Source organism: Cinclus cinclus, chromosome 1 (assembly GCF_963662255.1).
Source record: "Cinclus cinclus chromosome 1, bCinCin1.1, whole genome shotgun sequence".
In the NCBI taxonomy this organism is placed as follows: Eukaryota; Metazoa; Chordata; class Aves; order Passeriformes; family Cinclidae; genus Cinclus; species Cinclus cinclus.
In genome coordinates, this window is record NC_085046.1 from 129,759,421 (window position 1) to 129,779,322 (window position 19,902).

Consider the following 19,902-nt stretch of genomic DNA (forward strand, 5'->3'; position numbering starts at 1 on the left):
AAAAAGTATGGGTAAGACAAGCATGAAAACATAAGGTGAGGAATGAAAGGGGGCCAGTCAAGGAGACAGGGTGGGAGCATTAGCTGGAGCAGAGATCAGTACTGTCTTGAGAAGTCTGTCAGACTCGGTATTCTCAGCCATCATTTATTTCAAAACTCCTTGGTCAATATGGGACATATGTCTCAGTGGACTTTCTAAGTCATGGACTGTAGCCTGGGTATCCTTCAAGGGATGTCATTACACATTATCCTTTGCTCCTGTTTCGTTCACTTATCTGCTCTGATGACACATTTACTACAAGTGTAGTGAAGGAAACTGATTCTTTGCTGGCCAAAATGTGCTTTTAACAGAGGTGAATGAAGAATTTAATTCAGTAAACTCACCACCTATCAAAGACTGTCTGTTTTTACTTTGGCTATATCCAGGCCTATCCAAAACCCTTAGGAAGGCTGTGCATGTGTGTGTATGCATGCATTTCTCTTAGGTTACCTTTCCATCACAGAGTGGGAGAGAGGTATGAAGGATGATACCATCTCAAACTGTTGTAGAGGTACTACCTTTATTCTTGCATGCTGTTTGTAAAATGAACCTCCAGTATTTTCATGTTTCTTGTGGTATGAAGAGAGCTGAAAAGTATAAACTCACGTTTGGAGAACCAGCACATTGAGAACCACAGGCTGGAGAGGACAAGATGTATGGGCAGAGCTGTGGGCAGCTGGCAGTGAGCACAGGCTGACTGGAAGTTCCTGTATTTCTTGCACTGGGTAATATGAAAATCCCACTCAGTCTCTGACCATACACTTACATTGTTGAGAAACGCAATCTCAAGAGTTCCCCCACCCAAGTTTACTCATAATTTTTTGAAGACCGCATTGGTCTCAGGGCCATTCTACTGATTAGAATAGTAATCAGTAATTATTACTTAGTAATTACATTAGTAATATTTTAATAATTAGTATTACATTAGTAATATTTTTTAATTATAATAACCATGGTTAGAATATCAGTTATTTGGTGACTTCAGCAACAGAGATGACATTTTCTCATGCAACTGAGGAATGGGGAGAAAGTAATGCAGACACACTGCATTAATGCCCCTATCCACTGCAGACTGTGATGAAAATGTGCATCTCCACAAGAGAAAAAGGAAAAATGCACTTGAGATTATGAGATTAAAGGAAACTTAGTCGTGTATAACATTATGGATGAGTGGATTTAGAATATACAGATGTCCATTGCTCCCTAAAAGGATGCATATAAAGTATCTAGTATCCTGTAAAAAGTATATTTTGCCAAAAATAAGTTCAAATATTTAAAGTATTTCAAATACTTAAAATACTTGTATCTGGAGTATAATTTGTATATTTTTAAGAGAGCCTTACTACCACAACTGACCTTTAGTTCCTTTACACTGGATTCAGAGCAAATATGAAAGAACAACCCATGTTATTCAGTGACAGACAAGGGAGTCTTTTAAACTATGTGGGTGATGTGTGTACTTAAAGGCCTCCATTGCTCTCTCATGGCAAATGTTCCTGGGCGTCAAACCTGGTCAAAACCAGAGTTTTTTAAATCTCCTCTAAGTTCTAAGCTATTTCCCTTCTTCTTTCTCAGTCCACCCATGCCTGTTCCTCTCTTGGGTTCATGTGAGTGCAGAGTCCTGTGGTATTGCTGCCTAGTCCTCAGAAAAAGCTGTGCTGTGCAATAGCAGCTCTGTCTTATGTGCTGCAGCTAAATAGTGCCAGGAGGAACAAAACCAAAAAGAAAAATAATGACATCTTGAAAATATTCTTACTATTTTTTTTTTTTTTGTAGGATAAAAAATTATTTCAATCTCCCGGACTGGTGTCAGGAAAACAGAATACAAATCACACAAATACACTTCAAATGTGGGCTGATGTATATCTATTCCCCATGCACAAAATTTCTTCCCCCCACCTCCCCCCATCTCCTAGCTGGCACCACTGAGGCAGAGCTAAAAAAGAAACCTTTTTAGACTAATTTAGAACTTGCTGCTGCCTCTCTGTAGCCCAGTTTCTGGATGTTTGAACTTCAATTCACAGGCACATGCCAGTACAAAAACCCATATTGAGTTCAGTGGGATCGATAGTGACATTTTTCTTCTTGGTATGATTTCATAGTTTTGGCAAGTATTTATGCCTCTGTCTCCATTAAGAAGCATCTAAATTCCTTCACCTCTGGGTAGTTCATCTTTGTTGTAAACTCCTCCCACTTTTTAAAATAAGGTCAAATTTTCAAAGCCACCAAAGTGCTCAAGTTAGGAAAAAGGCACAAAAGGGGTAAGGGCATGGCAAAAATATTTCTGGAAGAGGGCACCAAGTACCTGTGTAGAGAACAGACTGCATGTGCACAGGATTCAAGATTTCTGTATGTTGTGCCTAGGACCAAGGATAACATGACCAAGGATTATATGCTCAATAAATATTCCTGAATCAAGTAGAGGCGATAGGAAATATCTACTAAGATTCCTCTTAAAGGAAGTATGGTTTCATGGACAGAAACAATTTTTTTCTGTTTGTACACTACACATATTAATTTACATATGTATGTACACTATACATATAATATTGGGAATTACGCCCAATTCCCTTGGGTTTATCAAGGGAACTCAACAATACAAAAAATAAGCAGCTGAAGACCCTAAACGATCCAAAGTTCATTTAAGTAGTTAAATTGTAGCAACCTTCTCCTTCCTTTTTAAATCCTGCACTTGCAATGAATGTTCAGCAACACCTAATGTTCAAGATGTGCAAATCTAACATGAATTTTATCTAAAGACGAGCTGAATGGAAAAGACTACATTTTCAACACTGTCAAGATTGTTAGTCCTGAGTAAAAAGGTGAATGTGATCAGCACATTCCTTAGGAAACAAAAAGAAGTCTGAAGTTGTGCTATTATTTTTGGTGGCTTCTGACTGAGGCAATTAATGCAAGGAAGGCATAGTGAACTACTCCAGTCCAACGCTTGGTCTTTTTTCTCTGGATGCTGCTCACCTGATTTTTCTACTTGACTCCACAGTGCAAAGCTTTCTAGGTGACCCACATCATTCTTCAATGCTGGATAAAGCTGCTGACAGTCTTACAGCAGACAAAATTAATTAAATGGATGCAAGTTTGGAAATCTTATTTTTAAAGCTTTGCTGCAGCATCTTAATAACCACATCCAGGGTTCCTAATCAGTTATTTCTTGCTAAAATGTCACTTAATTGATTAGGAATCCTGATAATAAAAGGAAATAAGCCATTTTGCATGTCATTATTACTCTTAATGCAGCTCTCACTTTTGCCTTACACTCTAGTATATTGCTACCATGGCTGACAAAGTGTGCACAAGGGACCAGATCAAAGTTTTCTTTTTAGGTTATCCCAGACAATTTTCCAGCAGTGCAAGTCTCTGACTACTCTTCATTTTTCTGATTGGTCCTTCTGTAGTACCACAGCATCTTCTCCCCTCTCCTGATGATTAAACTACTCTAGTTCTCTAGTTCTTCATAACACAGTTCCAAAAGCTGCATTTCTGCTGTAATTTCATTGAGGCTTGGATAGTTATCAGTCTAGACAGACAATTTAATCAGGATGGAAATGTGCCAAGTACTCCCTAGCAGCCAAGACTGATACAAGATCTCTGGAGAAGAGCCAAAAATGGAGCACACCGAGTCAATTTTTTTCTTTATTTCAAGATGTCATTTTTCTCTAAACCATATAGCAGATGGAGCCTCTTTCTTCCTTTTCTCAGCCAGCCTGATTCATTCAAGTGTTTGGGTTCTTACAACCATAACAAAAAGCAATTTTGCAGAGATGTCCCAAGGGATATAAAGGGCATGCCAGTGTACCTAATCCCGCCAATAAAAATGGAGATGATGCATCAAAAAAGGTATTTACCTGCCATGAACACTTTGCACTTGTTCCATTAAGAGTGTAGAAATTTGACAGAAAATAAACCCTTTGTGCTCCAGCTGGTCCTCAGAGATCAGGGAGGCTGGGTGTTGCTGGGTTTAATGTCTGATTATAACCAGTTCAGCACACTAAGTCTGGTCAAGTTCAATAAAAGCTTTGATGAGCACAGGTTCACAAGTAGTGCAATTTAAACAGTATGAGTTGAGTGTAATCAATAAGAATGTGTGTGATCACAGAGTCAGGAATAATGTGATTTACCACTCTGATACTAGAGCTCCGGCCAAGTTCAGTATGAACTTACATGATCCAGAATCACAGATAGAATAGTTTATTGAAGAAACAGGAAAACAGGTTCTGGATTGACAGTGGTAAATGCACTAACTGCAGAGAGTTAGTATGTGTAGCAACCAAAGGTACAGTAACAGAAATCTATTATAAATATGTGTATATGTATATATATATATATCCTGGAAGTGCTCCAATAGAGATGCTTCCCTTTGGGAAGGAGGAGCGACACAGTCCATTGACTGATCCCAAACAAGCAGAGGTGTTTTTCCCCCTCTCTTATCCTTTTATCTTTCTTTTTCTGCCCCAAACTCCTTTTATTTTATACAGTAAGTTAGGAGGGAACAATTGCATGTTATAGGGGGGGATTGGTGACTGTAACAATACATGTAAGGTGTGTTCTCTTTTCACTTGCATTCTTAGGGGGTGAAAGTTAATAAGCAAACTGGGGTCCATGACGGTCTTGGCTACTTTCACTCAGAATTCATAGTTGATATGAAAAGTAAAATAAACACTTTGGTCCTCCCCCGCCTAGGAAAGAGGCAGTAAGGCACTCTGACATTCACCAGAGAGCTTTTTCATGCATACTTATCTCCTTAAAAGACCGGAATTTTGGCAAATGCCTTGTTTGGCATGATGAAAGGGGGAGTGAAGCCAATGCTGGTCTGGAGGCACGGGTGCTCTTCTGTGCTTCACTGGAACACTGGGCAGTGAGGCCTCCACTTTTGTCTGAACATCATTCAGTTGTTAGGCCTTACCTGAGCCAGGTGCAAGATAAGAAGGAGTCTCAGCTCATGTTTTTCCCAACCAGCCTCAGCAATTCTTCACCAGCTTAAGGCAACTCTCATAGCAAGTTTGACAACTTATGATAACACAGACAGGATAAAAACTGGATATAACATGCACATGGAGAAACTCTAGTTAAGGCTAACAAAGTTTTAAACTATATCATATTGGGTTTTATTCAGTTATATTATATATTATGGCATTATATCTTTTATAACAAAAAGTAGCCGGGAATTAATTACAGGAACTATGGAATTAGAAAAGGGCAAGAGTACAGGCATAATGCTAGAATGAAAAACACAACAGGGTCATAGGGAATTGAAAGGTCTAGGAGGAAGGTAAGCCAAAGAATAAACAGATGAGGTTGCAGAAATGGCAGCAAAAGAAACAAGGCCAACAAGAAAGGAAAAACTCCAAACATCCACTCTGGAGCATGCAGCGTCTTATTTGTGCCCTGTAGAATAAACAAACAATCTATTAGCCTTTTAAAAAATCTCTTCTCTCCATTATTGTTCAAATGATACTGCAATAAATGCAGTATTTCAGGATTTATCAGAGAAAACTTTGAGAAAAAAGTCACCATAAATAAAACTACTCTAAAAATTAGGAATTGAATGTAACTGTTGAAGGCATTTTGGCACCTGCATAATTGTATCACCTTGGATTTTAATAGGAGTCCATTGTCTTGTAAAGAAATGTTATTTCTTCCCTAATGCACACAGACTGCTGATGTACTGAGAATGTTTTCTTACTGTTTTTGAGTGGAATTCCCAAAAGAATATCCTACACTTCATGAGTGGATTTAAGAGTATGATTTTAATACAGGAAACAGAATTACTATTTCAGACAGTAAAAAAAGAGAATTAATAGTTGAATAGTCTGCACAAATGACACATAATAAATCTAATTATCATAAAAGTTACTCCTTGGGTTAGAGGACTGCTCTTTATATTTTTTTTTTTTTTACTTCAAAGGGACTTTACAAATACAATGGAAAAAAGAAGGAAAGGGGATGTGCAGAATTTTCTTAAGGTCAAAGGCCCTAGTCTAGTAAGATATTCTGATGGCACAGAGACAGCACAGCTGCAGGCAGAAAGTTGGGATGCTGCTCAGAAATTCAGTGTGCAGTCATCAGTGATTGCCAGTGATCCCACTGCTTCATGATCATGGAAACACCTTGAAAAGTATGCGGAATTCAACACCTGTGACTTTTTAGGTCTTCATTTTTTAAAATTAAACATGCCTGTTCACCTTTTGGAAGCAATAAAATGCTTCTTAAATCTCAACACACAGAAAAATCAACTATTAGTGAATGTGGTAAAATGGAACTAAAGGGAAGTGTTTATGAATTTGAGTCAAACTGATCAGTAGAAGTTTTAGTTGGAAGACAGGGTGGAAAATCCATATAGATTGAAACAGTTAAACTTCTTTGCAATAAAATATTTCTGTTCAGACATGCCAAAAGCTTGAAAATAAATTTTTTTTGTTTCAAAATTACATTCTCTCCTTTTAAAAATAGCTAAAACAAGAAAAAGACCAAGCAAAAGACATAATTCTAAAAGAAATGGGGAGAAAAGCACACTTCACATTTTCTTTGGCCAGAACTGGTTTTGTCTTTTCAGAAAGGAATTCTTGCTTTTGTCCAGGTTTAGTTTTCAGCCCCAAGTATCTGTTTAGTTCTGAGATCTCTTTTTATTTACTTTTTTGTTTGTTTGTTTGTTTACATACTTACTTCAGGCTCTAAAATACATTTTCTCAGTGTAAAAGTTACTGTTTTCTCAATATTTTTCCCTACTTACAGGGCTGGAGCACATGCTTTAGAAGAAGATTCAGTTTTGGTTAGCCTGGAAAAGAGAAGGCTGAGTGGAAATTAATTACCATCTTCAGCTAACTAAAGAAGAGTTGTAGAGAAAACAGCCAGAAGAGGCTGCAAGCCACACCACAGTCCATTCCAGCTGGAGATAAAGATACTATTGTTCACAAGAGTGTGGCCAAGTTCTGGCACATGAAAATAGAGAACCTGAAAAATCTCCATTCTTGGAGACTTTCAAAACCTGACTGAGGAAGCTTGAGCATCCTGATGAAACTTCAGAATTAGCCCTACTTCTTGCAGGCCATAGGAATACATGGGTCACTCCAATTTAATTTACTCTGTATTTCTAAATGTGAATGTTTTGCATAGTAGTGCTCTGGATTAGATCAAAACAATACACAGAATGATTGAGTAACAGCCAATGACTACCAAAAAGCACTGGTCTGGCAGCTAATGCACATTTCCATAGAAATTCAAGTGATATTTAATGCTCTACTTTAGACTTTCAGTCTGAGCTTGGCCAATGCTGTGGAGGAAATTTGCATCCTGAGCTTGGTTTGGACCACACCAGCTAACTTTTAACCAAAATTCAGGCAGCATGCTCAGGATATTTTACATTAAGCACTGTTGATGTGGTTTGGCTTTCTGGGACCTACACAACCCTCATGTGTTGGAATATTTTCACAGATCCTTACAGCACACAGCAAAGCATGCAACCCTCAATCTCATTCTGTAAAAGCTTCTCTCTGGCAAGCTGCAACACAGCCCTCACACTGTGCCTGATAGCTTGACCTAAGGAAAAAACTACAAAACAATAGTGGTTATCTCTCAGGATCACAGGAACATCACAAGGTAGCCAAATGAAACCCAGAGGCACAATCTATTCAGCATGGACACAGTTCAGTTAAAGCACTGCAGGCGTGAGCCAGAGCGTGCCACCACAGGTTCAGCAACTGAAACAATCCCTGGGATTGTTTTATTGAGCACCATAGATACATATACTATAGACACTGCAGTCTTTCAGAGAATCAGGTTTCAATTAATTTTAAATGAGGCTGAACTTTTTACTCTGTACGGGAATAATGTCTCTCTGAAGTACATTTTAAAACCAGGATTTTTTTTTTCTATTTGATTTTCTAAAAAAGTCCAATTTTTGTGTAAATTTTTCAAATAAGAATAATTAAGAATGCCAAATCAAGTACCCAAAAATTAGGAAATACCACGTCTAGGATTGACGTTTCAGACTGAATTCACTTATGTTATATGCATTATTCATAGTTTTATGATTGACTGGTGGGTTTTTTCCTCCTACCATGGGACTACAGAGCTTTCCATTGATTAAAAAAGGGATGGAAAACACATGATATTCTACCTTAGGCAAGGGTTTTGGTTTTCTGGGTTTCCAAGATTACAGCTGCCAAGAACAGGTCATTTCTGTGGTAGACCTTACAGCCAAGGGTGCCCAAGCTCCACAGTACTCTGCTACATGAGCCATCTGGGAGAACAGGATGAGATTAGGCTTCCTTTGGATGCCTAAGGTGTGCTGCACTGAAAGAGAGATATTTTCCTTTGTGACTGTCATTTTCCTGAGCTGATTTGGTATTTTGGAACATTTCCACCTACCTCTGGGACAGAATGACAGAAAACAGTCCAAGGCTGTAACAAAATCATTCAGAGTAGACATGCGTGAACAACCAGAAGAACTTTAATATGTCTACACTGACATCCCTGCAGTTTTCTGACCCTTGCTAGCTCAGGTACTGACAGCACAGGACAGTGAGTAACACAGACTGCAGTGCTACAGGCTAAATGTGTAAATAAGCCTGCATGCCTGGATTCTGTAATTATATTGCTGATAAATGAACCACATGGTTTAAAGTTAACTTAGTGCCACTTCTATGAATAGCAACCACCTCTTGATTAAAATGCTGTATTAGGAAAACTGTCTTGCCTATGAAAAAGAAAAAAACACACATATTACAGGAGACATTTAATGTACACGTAATACAATTTCATACAACCAGTGATATGAGCTAACAGGCCTATAATTTGGTGTTTGTTCTTCATTAATTCAAGGATCTTCTTCTCAGATGGGTAGCAAGTCTTTGCACATTTATTCTTCTCAGTGTTTAGGCCTGATAGAAAGTTGAATGTGAGCACCAAAGTGCTCTTCACCTCCCAGAGCATTGAGCTCTATCAGTCATAATGACAACTTAGCTTTGATGACTAAACACTACTTATGTCAAAGGTTTAATGAGAACAGACTTATCCATCATACAAGGAATTAAGTTTAGTATTTTAGCAGAATGTTTCTGTATTTGAATTACATGGTTATGCACAAGAATGTGAACAAAAATGAAAAATAATGTAAAATTGAGAAAGACTTTGAAGAACACATTACTTCTTAACAGTGAATGTCAATTTAGGATTCTGTCTCAGTTCAAAAAGCTGATCATGCCAACAGGAAAAAAGAAAAAAAATATGAACTTTGAAGGTCAGAGAGGGACATGGGTTACTCATATAACTGAACTTCTTTTCCCTTAGGAAAGAAATCCTTCCAGAAGCACAGCATCAGAAAAACTGCAACTATTCTAAGTCTTGCTTTGACCAGTCCAAGAAGGCAATTGAGCACTAGCCCAGGTCCACCAGCCACGTCCCAGATAAACAAGCTCTCAGGGAACAATATTTTTTGAACATGCACCTTCCTTCAGCAACCTCCTTCAAGCTTCTCTCCTAATTGAGCTCTGTGCTTTGTCTCTCTCGCAACCCCAAATTTAGGTGTTTGTGGGGACCTTGCTCCAACTACCCCAGACACTGTTGGATGAGACCTTAAATTCAGAGCTCTGACTTAGATAAACAAGTCCTCACATAAATTTAAGCACAGCTGTCTTGGGGTGATACTATGATGATCAGTCTATTCCCTGATTGTCTGCTTCATGCCCAAAAATGGTTGCTGTAGCTTTAAAGTAGGTCTGTGGGGAGAAGGGAACCTTGGGTGGGCTTTTCCAAAACCTCACCCCCAGGTGTCCCACCTGCCATATGATCTGGATTTTTGCTTGGCTAGCGTGCGGTTTTTTGTTAGCCCAGGTAGAAAGTGTTTTTTATGTCTTTCCCTGGCCTTGGAGAGCCTGCAGCAGCAATTCCTCAGCAGCTCTTCAAAGTGAACTGGATGGTTTGGTTTTCGTCAGAGATCAGAGACCAGTGGGAAAGATAAGGAGCCTTCCTGCTTTGACCCCAAGTCTTGGAAAAAGCTAAGCCAGCAAGAGAAAGCTCACCTGCTTCATCTGCTGTGAAGAGGACCAATGTCAGAGACTCACCAGGTTTCCTATCTGTTTGCCCAAACTGTTGCTTGAATCTACTGGGTTTTGTTTGTTTGTTTGTTTGCTTTCCCTGGAAACCCATGCCATTTTATCTCCACCAAGTGGCAAACTACTGTTGTTTTTTTCTGTTCTTTCCCTGGCATTTTGGGATTTTGTTCCGGTGTGTGTGTGCATGGGGGTGGAGGGGGCTAAGTTCTGACAATTCAATGTCTAGCATTTATTTACTTATTACTGTGACATGTGGGCACTCTGTCAATAAATGGTTAAAGGGTTTTATTGACAGAAAGGGATTGTTAGAACCCTTTTTTTTTTTTTTTACAGGAAACACTCATTCCAGAGTGTTTTTCCCCTAAACTTGCCTCTAAATCAAGACAACAACACAAGACTTCAGGAGGGAATTCTTCTGATACTCTACTGTTTCCTTCAGCAGCCTCTTTCCAGGCTTAACTGGACTAACATGGAGCTTCTACTCTTTGTGTCTCTTCCAACTATTATCCCAAACCTAGGTGTCAGGTAAGATCTAGCTCAACATTCTCAAGCCATAGCCCAGGTGAAGATGTCCTCAAGGAAAAATTACTTTTGTCCCCGTACCTTCCTTTGGCAATCCTTTTTCAATCCCTGACCAAATGATGTGCTAGGCTTTCTCTCTTTTCCCAAAGCTGAACATAACCAGATCCCCAGTCATAGGTTCAGGCTGAGACAGCCCAAAGCCCCTAACCATGAACCAGATGGAAACTTCTCAGAGAATAATTCTTTCCCACCCCACTCTGAAGGGGGATTCAAACTTGGCCTGTCTCCTGTACCTAAGCCTAACTGTAGCCACAACTCCAACACTTGGTATCTGCAGACAGCAGCCAAAGACCCCAAGCCATAGCCATGATGAACAAGTTATCCTAAGAGAATTCCTACAGCAAATCTTTTTATCAAAATGGAGTTCTAAGCTCTGCTTTGTTGAAAGTCAAACTTAGTCTGAATGCAAAGGATGGGTTGAGCCATAGTTCCAGATCCTGAACTAGCACCCAGATTAAAAAGATTTCAGAGAAGAGGTACTTTTGCAGCCTACCCCTTATTTTGGCTGCTCCTTTTCTGCCCCACACCAGCTGTAGCCCCAGGTTTTATCTCTCCCCCAACCAGGGAGAGAGATGTTAGCATTAATGTTAACATTAACCATAATCCCAGACACCAGCTGAGCCCTCGCCAACATGCCCTGCCATGGCCTGGATGAAAAATGTCTCAGGAAAAAATTCTATTCATGTACTACCCCTTTTTGGCAGCTCTTAGTGGCTCCACACCAAGCGCATCTCCAGGCATGATGCCCTTCATTCTCCTAAACCAGTGCTTAACTCTAAACCCATTCTTCAGCCTGGGCTGAGTCTTGGCTCAAGATACCCAGACATGACCTAGATGAGAAATTTCTCAATGAAAATTCTGTCTGCAGACTATTCATCCCTTCTCCAGCTACTTGTGAACATTGGTGATGGTGATTCTTGGAACAGGGATGTTTCATTGTTGTTGCTCCCTCCTTCCAGCAAAATAATGAGTATATAACTTAATATTTTCAGTGAATTATGTACTGAGTTCACTTTAAAGCAACTCAGAGTCACAATCCATATGAGATTGCTTATTATTTGCTTATTGCTCAAGATTTTTTTCAATTTCCTGTTACAGCAACCTTGAATGTGTTTTGCTGGGATTCTGCAGGCTTCATCTGCTTCTGCTGTATCCATCTGACTTCTAGTCTAAAGAATGTCTACAGCTGCAAGACACATGGCTTCAATATTGTTCAAGATAATCATAAAAACCTCTTGAAATAGGTATTTTGAGACTACAAAGCAATAGTTAGGTTTTCTTCATGCCATGACAACTGGCAGGTATGGAGTTTTAAATATGGTGAAAAGGTATTGTGTAAGGTATGTCTAATAGTTCTTGTGGTAAAACAAGGAATGTTTGCATGGTCAACAGAGCTGACATTTAAAAAAATAAGTTTAAGCTTTGTCTCAATTCTTTTTGGTTTTGCCATTATTTTCTCTTTTTTAATGTGTCATATGTTATGTGTCAGTCTCATGCTGTGATCTTCCGGAGAATGGCATGAGAAAGATGATGCTTTATATTAGCACTGCTGGAAGAGTCCTTGGGGTAACTTTGATCAGATTTATTAATACAGTTGAAGAATAATACTAGACTAATATGTGTCGAAATTACATCCAAAGAAAATGTTTACTTTATTTGATGAGTACAGTCAGAGTAGTATATTTGTTCCTAACTGGTTTAATGAGTCACACAGTCTTTCTTAAAAATATTTTAATTTGCTAAAACTGTATACCTATTTATGGCTCTATCTCATCGGAACAGAATAAAAACATATTTATTCCTTTCAGATTAACTTACTTTACCAGGTGAATCAAACCGAAACTGGCTATTTCCTGGGGCGGATCTGCTCCCTTTCTGCTTTTTTAAAGACAGAACTGCTTTTCCGACAAGAGCTCGGCTCTTCACGATGCTGCCACTTGGTGGTGTCCTGGCGCTGCAGTGAAAATCATCGTGTCAATCGCTTGGATTGTGGAATTCAGTCCCACCAGGTTCTTGCGGTGCTTTCTTTGAAATGAACAATATTTATTGCCCTGTGGCCTCGGTTTAATCGATATATATATATATATACATACACACACACAAATATATATATAAAAACACAAAACACAAAACATCCACTGTAGCTGAATGATGCTTTCAAATTTGTTAGGCATATATTTTTGATTGATGTATTTAAAACTATAACTACATGATCACTGTTCTGTCACCTCTATCTATATAGTGCAACATCTTAAACTTATTAAAATACAGAATACTTTATTTGCAGTGTTAGGGTGGCTGAAATGAGCAACCAGTTGCAACAACAACAGTTAATATTTTTTGAAAAATAAAAACAGTCATTGTTTTCAAGCATCCTTGACTAACTGATGTCCTTCTATGACAAGGTGACCCACTTATTTGATGAGGGAAAGACAGGCTGTGGATGTTGCCTACCTGGACTCTAGTAAAGCCTTTTGAATGCTCACAGCATTCTCCTGGAGAAGCTGGCTGCTGAGGATTTGGGTGAGTGCACTGTTTGTTGGATTAAATACTGGCTTGATGTCAGGTCCAGAGAGTGGTGGCGAATGGAACTAATCCAGTTGGCAGCTGGTCACTAGTGGTGCTACTCAGGGACCAGTAGTGAGTCATGTTCTGTTTAACATCTTTATCAGTGACCTCGACAAGGGGATCAAGTTGACCCCTCAGCAAGTTTGCAGCTGATACCAAATTGTGTGGGAGTGTTGATCTGCTGGAGGGTAAGAAGGTTCTGCAGAGGGATCTGGACAGGCCAGATCGATGGGCTGAGGATAATTTTAAGAGGTTCAATGAGACTGATTGCTGGGTCCCACTCTAGGGTCACAGCAACCCCATGCAGTGCCACATGCACAGTGTCCGGAAAGCTGCCCAGTGGAAACGGAGCTGGGCGTGCTGGCTGACAGTAACTGAACATGAGCCAGTGTGTTCCCAGGTGGCCAAGAAGGCCAATGGCATCCTGGCCTGTATCAGAAGTAGTTTGGTCAGCAGGACCACCAAAGCGACTGTCACCCTGCACTCAGCATTAGTGAGGCTGCACCTCAAATCCTGTGTCTCGTTCTGGGCCCCTCAGTCCAAGAAGGACATTGAGGAGCTGGAGCGTGTCCAGAGAAGGGCAGTGGAGCTGGGGAAGGGTCTGGAGCACAAGTCCTGTAGGAGTGGCTGAGGGAACAGGGGGTGTTTAGCTTGGAAAGAAATGAGGCTCAGGGGTGACTTTATCGCTCTCCACAACTACCTGAAAGGAGGGTATAGCCAGGTGGGGCAGGCGGCCTCTTCTCCTAGGAAACCAACGACATGGCTAGAGGCCACCACCTCAAGCTGCGCCGGGGGAAGCTTTACTTTGGACATTAGGAGGAATTTCTTCACAGAAAGGGTGGTCAGACATTGGAATCGGCTGCCCACCCTGGAAGCGTTTAAGGAAAGACTGAACGTGGCACTTAGTACCAAGGTCTAGTTGACAGGGTGGTGCTCGGTCATAGGTTGGATTTGATGATCTCAGAGGTAGTTTCCAACCCCTCCGCTTCGGCCGCACCCGCTCCGCTTGCTGTCTGCCACGTCGAGATCGCTGCCGGCACCGCCCTTGGCTGGGTTGGGCCGGGCCGGGCCGGACGCGCCAGAGAGGAGGAGGAGGAGGAGGCGGGAGGTGCCGCCCCCGCCCCGCGCGCGCCGGTGATGGCGGTGGCGGCGGGCCCGTGACGTCGCCCGCCAGGCGGAGGGCGGGGAGGAGGAAGAGGAGGAGACCCGGGCGGCCCCGAGGCTGAGGCAGCCGCGTCCCTCGGAGGCTCCGCTCGCGTCCTGTCCTGTCCCGTCCCGTCCCGTCCCGTCCTACCCCCACTCCCGGTGCCTCCGGCTCGGGCGGGCCGGCGCGGCTCTCCCGAGGCCGCGATGCGCTCGGCCTGAGCGCGCCCTCGCCGCCCCGCCCGGTTCGGGCCTCTGCGAAGCCGGGGACCGCGATGGCTGCGGGAAGCTGGCAAGAGGCGGCGGCCCAGTGGGCTGAGGAGGCGGCGGCCCGGGTGCGGGACGCCTTGTCGGGCGGGCTGGGGCTGCTGCGTGCCGAACTGGGCCTCGAACTGGGCCTCGACCCGCAGGCGCTGCCCACCTGGCTCGCCCTGGCGGTCCCGGCCGCGCTGGGGTTCGTGTTGCTGGGGCTGCTGCTGGCCGCGGCCTGCGGGGGCGGCCTCCGCAAGAAGCCGGCGCGGAGCGCGGCCGTGAGGAAGGGTGACGAGGCGGCCGGCGCGGGCCTGACGGCCGGCGGGGGCCAGGGCAAGGCGGCGGGCCCGGGCCCCGGGCAGCTGAACCTCAAAGGGGATGAGCAGAAGAAGCGAAACAGGAAGAAGCTGCCGGAGAAAGCGGCGCGGGTGAGATGGGTGTGAGGGCCGGGAGGGCGGCGGGGGTGAAAGGCGCTCTGACAGCGGCGGGACGGGGCGGGCAGTGGCCCCCGGCCGGGTCCCGGTGGGGAGCCGAGGGGATCGCGTCCGGCGAGCGGCCCCGAGCGCGGCTGCCGCTGCTCGGGGCCTGTCGCCGATGGGAAGGAGCTGGGTGCCGTCGAGCTTCCCTCCGAGCCGCCGTGCGATATTTGCTTGTGGAAGGAAGGGGTGGGGGTCTTGACTGCTGTGGAGCCGTCTCGTGTCGTCTGGGTGATTTGGTTGCTTTGAAAACCTGGAGGAGCAGCGCTGGCGCAAGTAAGCTACATGATAATAGTGCTGGGTGATGAGGACTAAAATGTTTACATTTTATTTTCAACAGAATTATGTGAAAGCTGCTACTACTACGATTATTCACTGAATAATAGGGTTAGCAACTGGTAGTGGAGACCTTAACATAGCCTAGAATTTCAAGCCAGGAGTTGTAGTATAGGTAGGTAAAGACTATTGGAAGCAGCATTATAAACTCTATAAATGCTGTGATGATTCAGTCTTGAGTAAGCTTTTTGCATTGTATTTTCAATAGAACACGTTAGTGTCAATGTTGCTGTGAGCGTGCCTCAATAGGAATATGTCTGATTTAGTTGTTACAGTAAGGATCATCTCCTTTAATAAGGAAATCTGTGTCTTAGCAGCCCCTTAAAAAGAGATAACTCCTGTAATTCATGTTTTTTAAAATCCTCGATACCGTGGTGTGGGAACCTCCCATCTTTGGCAGTATCTGTCCACTTAAGAGAAAATTAGTAGAATGCAGAAATTGTCAACTGTCCTTTTAAAGCTTACAGTTGTCACAGTTTTGGGGCTTGAAGGTATTGCTTCTATAGCTTTTATATTGTTAGGATGTTTGTAATCCTATTTATGTCCGAATGGATTATAGGAATGAAAGTGCAACAGATGTCCCCTGCCTGTTACAACTGTGTCGTATAATTATATCTTGCTCTATAAAATCTGAATTGTTTCCCTAATGACGAGAGAAAGGAGAGACAGTGTGTTTGTACCTTCATTTTAGTCTGTGGCAGCATTAAGATTTGAGAAGTTTGGGAAACGTTTTAATGAGAATGTAAGGCTAGAACATCTTAAACAGAAAAAAATGTCTGCATATGCCACCAACGTGTCTTTGAGCACTGAACTACTGAAGTTGTTTCTGTAAGTTGCAAGAGACTGAATGCTGATGATCTTGCTGATCCAAGAAGAGGAAACATGATTCAGAATATTTCCAGTGTAGCTAGAGTCTCCATTTTGGAGAAGGCATGCTAAAGATGTGATTTTTTGCCATCTTGAGAAGCAGATACTTCAGTGTTAAATAAATATGCTTTCTTGACAACAAAGACTAATCTTTGAAATTAAATTTGTTGTGCTTGATTTATTTAGTTGCAACTCCAGTGTGAAAACAAATCATAAAGTCTTGCAAGTCATTGCCTAAGACATTAAAAAATGCCTTCACAGAAGATAGAGTGATTAGGTAAATGTCACTGTTGACTTGACAATTCTTTGTAGTGTAGGACTTCATAAAAGCAAACTTCAGTAATTTTATATGAAAACTAACTGACATTTTGGTGTTTATAAATTATTGTACTCTACTGAACTTGGTTTACATAGGCATAGAATAAAGGTAAGGCAATGTAAAGCAAATCTTTTTGTGATCAAAAGAGCAAAGTGGTTTTTAAGCTGTCAATCTGTATAATTAAGATTTTAAAAGTTATTTTTATAGTACTTTATATTCATTATTTCCATGGTGATGAAGAAAAATTCTACCTTCCTCCAAAGGAAAAAGACAAACTGAATCATTAACTGTAGTGCAAATAAGTTTATACCAGTGACAAAGTTTAATAGGCCTGCCTTGTGCTCATTTTCCAAGATAAGTTTCGAGAGACCAATATTAGCATGTCTGAGTGTTTTCTGACTCTCGTGAAAAAAATCTCAAAATAACATTGAAAACTTAAAGATGCAACAAAAATTTTTATTGATTTCTGCCTGGTCATTTTTGTTGTGTGGTTTGTGTGCTGTGATGCTAATACTGAGGGCTGGGAGGGGAAAAGAGTAAGCCTATTACCAGTAGATTTACTACAGGGCTTGCTATACCAGGGTCTAGATTTCCACTGAGGCCGTTTCAGAAAGCTTAGAGCAACTGGTCTGTGGCCTTAAGAACACACTACAGATGTCTAATTAAAAGCTGTAAGGTTACTTTAATACAGAATTACTGAGCTGACTGACTGTATGGCAGGTGATGTGTAATACTCATCAGTCAGGATCAGAAATGTCCTTCACTGTAGCTTTTCTGAGGAAGAGTATTAATGGCTTTTTTCCTTTGCATGTGGCTTTATTCAGTACTCGTATAACTTATCTCATGTTCTTAGTAAAATAGGTTTCTTTGAGTAGCACTGCATTGACTGAATACAGTAGTACCTATGAGATTCTGTTTATTTACTTGTTGTGAGCAGACTGAGAAAACAATGGAGCTGAAACTTTAGCATTCATTAACATTAAAGTTTACAGTGCCAGTTCTGGCTTTTTCAGGCTGCTTAGAGCAATGTGTATGATGCTGTCTTTACACCAGATTCTGTGCAGCAAACCTGAAGCTGCTTTTTTTTCTTTCTTCATTTTTATTTTAACTCCTGGAAGAGGCAGAGCTCTTTGGCCCCATTAAGAATTTTTTTTTCTGTCCATAAAACTTAATATTTAATTTTAATTCCTTCCCCTTCTGAATAATTACTGTGTTTTTCTCTCCTACTTCAGCAGAAAAGGGTGTAACTGTTCTTATATGGTTTCTGTGCAATCTGCCAAACACCACAGAAACTTGAGAGTAGCCATCTTCTGTGCTTTGCTGCCACTTTAGGAAGCCATTCACACCATCTATTTGTAGATGTGGAAAATACTAAATTGACTATGTACTTCCTATTTTTTGTCATGCACCTGGAGAATAAATGCTGCACACTCTAGTAAAAGTATTTGCATTCATTTGAGGAAGTTTTATATTTGGTCTGCTTACAAGGACTTTCTGGGCTATGGCTGTTCAGTGCTTACTTGCACTTAGATTGTGTAAAGACTCTATTAGTATGTTAGTGGTCAAATGGCAGAAGTAGGGCTGTAGGATTCTTCAGGCCTCATAGGGAAAATTACTTCATTTCTTTCTGAAGAGAAGCTTACAAAAAGCATTGGTAAACAGACATTGGCCAAAGACATTCTAAGCAGAGGTTATCATGTGTAACTGAGGGCTTTGGTTAATACAGTGCTGTGAGATTGAGGTGATACTAATTTCATTAATACTGTTTGAAGCATGAAACTGAGTTGTCCTTTGCACTACTTTGTTTAATGGGTACTTTTCATTATGACAGTCTAGGCAGAACCATTTCTGCATTTGGTATATCTTAACATCCTCATATGAATGTGTGTGGAAAAAGGTTTAAGTATTGGAATTTTAAGGTCCTCAGGCAAGAAAAGCATTCAGTAATTGGTACTGTTACTGGCAGTGTTGCTTCTGCCTTGTTGCATTATGCCTGGCAGCTTTAAGATGAGGATAAAAAAGATGGCAAATAATAAATTGCACCATTTTGAATTAATTAATTTTGTCAGCGGATGCTTAATAGATTGCCCATAAAGTTTTAAAATTTGGGCCACGATTGTCTTTTTTTTTAAATGAAACATTTCTGAATACCATAGAAAAACTTTTTTCATTCCTGCTTCTGTTGCTTTCTTTGGTATATCCAAAAATGGTCACATGGATTTTGGTTAAAATTCTATGATTCATCTATGGGCAGAAAATAAATGTGGAAAGCTTCCACCAAAAAGGAGGGTATTACAGTTAAGAATTTGGAATGCATCAAAGTGCAAGTTTTCAAATATATTTCTAAAGGTCGTGGTTTACATGATCAGATGATCAGACAGCATTTTGTATGGTCATGTGGATTAATTTTTCCAGAGGGTTTTTAATGGATATTAATTAGTTTATTAGTTCAGAGAAACAGCTGAAGTTTTTTGGGGTTTTTTTTAATTAAAGATTAAAACTTGTATTTATTGACTAGTTGTGAGGGATTAAGAAAGTTTTCAATTTAAGGTATGTATGTAATAGCAAAGAAGAAAAGCAGGGAACAGAATTTTACAAGTTAGTTGGCTGTGAACTGTTTTGATACACATCCAGTACTAGAGGCATCAAATATGTTACCTAGCTTTACTGCTAAACATGCTCTGGAGAAAATAGAGGCACAAGAACTGAATTTTGGCAGTGAGTTATTTTCAAGATTAAATAACAGTTCTTTGGTATCCTTGTGGAATATACCTACACCAATAAGGTGGACTTCTTTGAGAAGAACTTTTAGAGGGAGTTCCTAGACACGGATTTGGAAAATATACTTAGTTTTCAGAATGCTGAAGGAAATATGCTGCATATTAGATATGAGAAGTCTAGTTTAAAGCTGGTTGTTGCAGGAGAAGAGGGGTTAGGTGACCTGATCTTTCAATTTCTATTTATAGTTACTTTAAAGAAGTTAGCATTGCTTACTGTAGTTAGCAAGCATGCCATGTTATGCACTGGTGAAATCATGCCAAGGGTGGTTTGAAAGCATAATACAGTGTGGCAAAGCTTAAATGCCCATACCAGTTAAATTGAGGATCAGATGTAATATTTGAAGGAATAGGCTATGCTAAGTTGTGATATGACTTTTGTTTTACTTGAAAGCAATTCATTTTGTGTGATGCAGAGTTAAAATAGCTTTTGGGGTTTTAATAATAAAAAACTAACTATAGGTAATAGAGCT

The 19,902-nt window shown here is 40.9% G+C and overlaps 1 protein-coding gene across 6 annotated transcripts in view; it reads left to right on the forward strand.

Moving 5' to 3' along the window:
• The first annotated feature begins 14,677 nt into the window (after window positions 1-14,677).
• Window positions 14,678-19,902, forward strand: part of MTDH (metadherin) — a 34,365-nt gene continuing 29,140 nt past the window's right edge. For all 6 annotated transcript variants that reach the window (XM_062490403.1, XM_062490407.1, XM_062490425.1 and 3 more), the window contains exon 1: window positions 14,678-15,082. In XM_062490403.1, coding sequence (XP_062346387.1) covers window positions 14,678-15,082 — 405 coding nt within the window. The remainder of the gene's footprint in view (window positions 15,083-19,902) is intronic.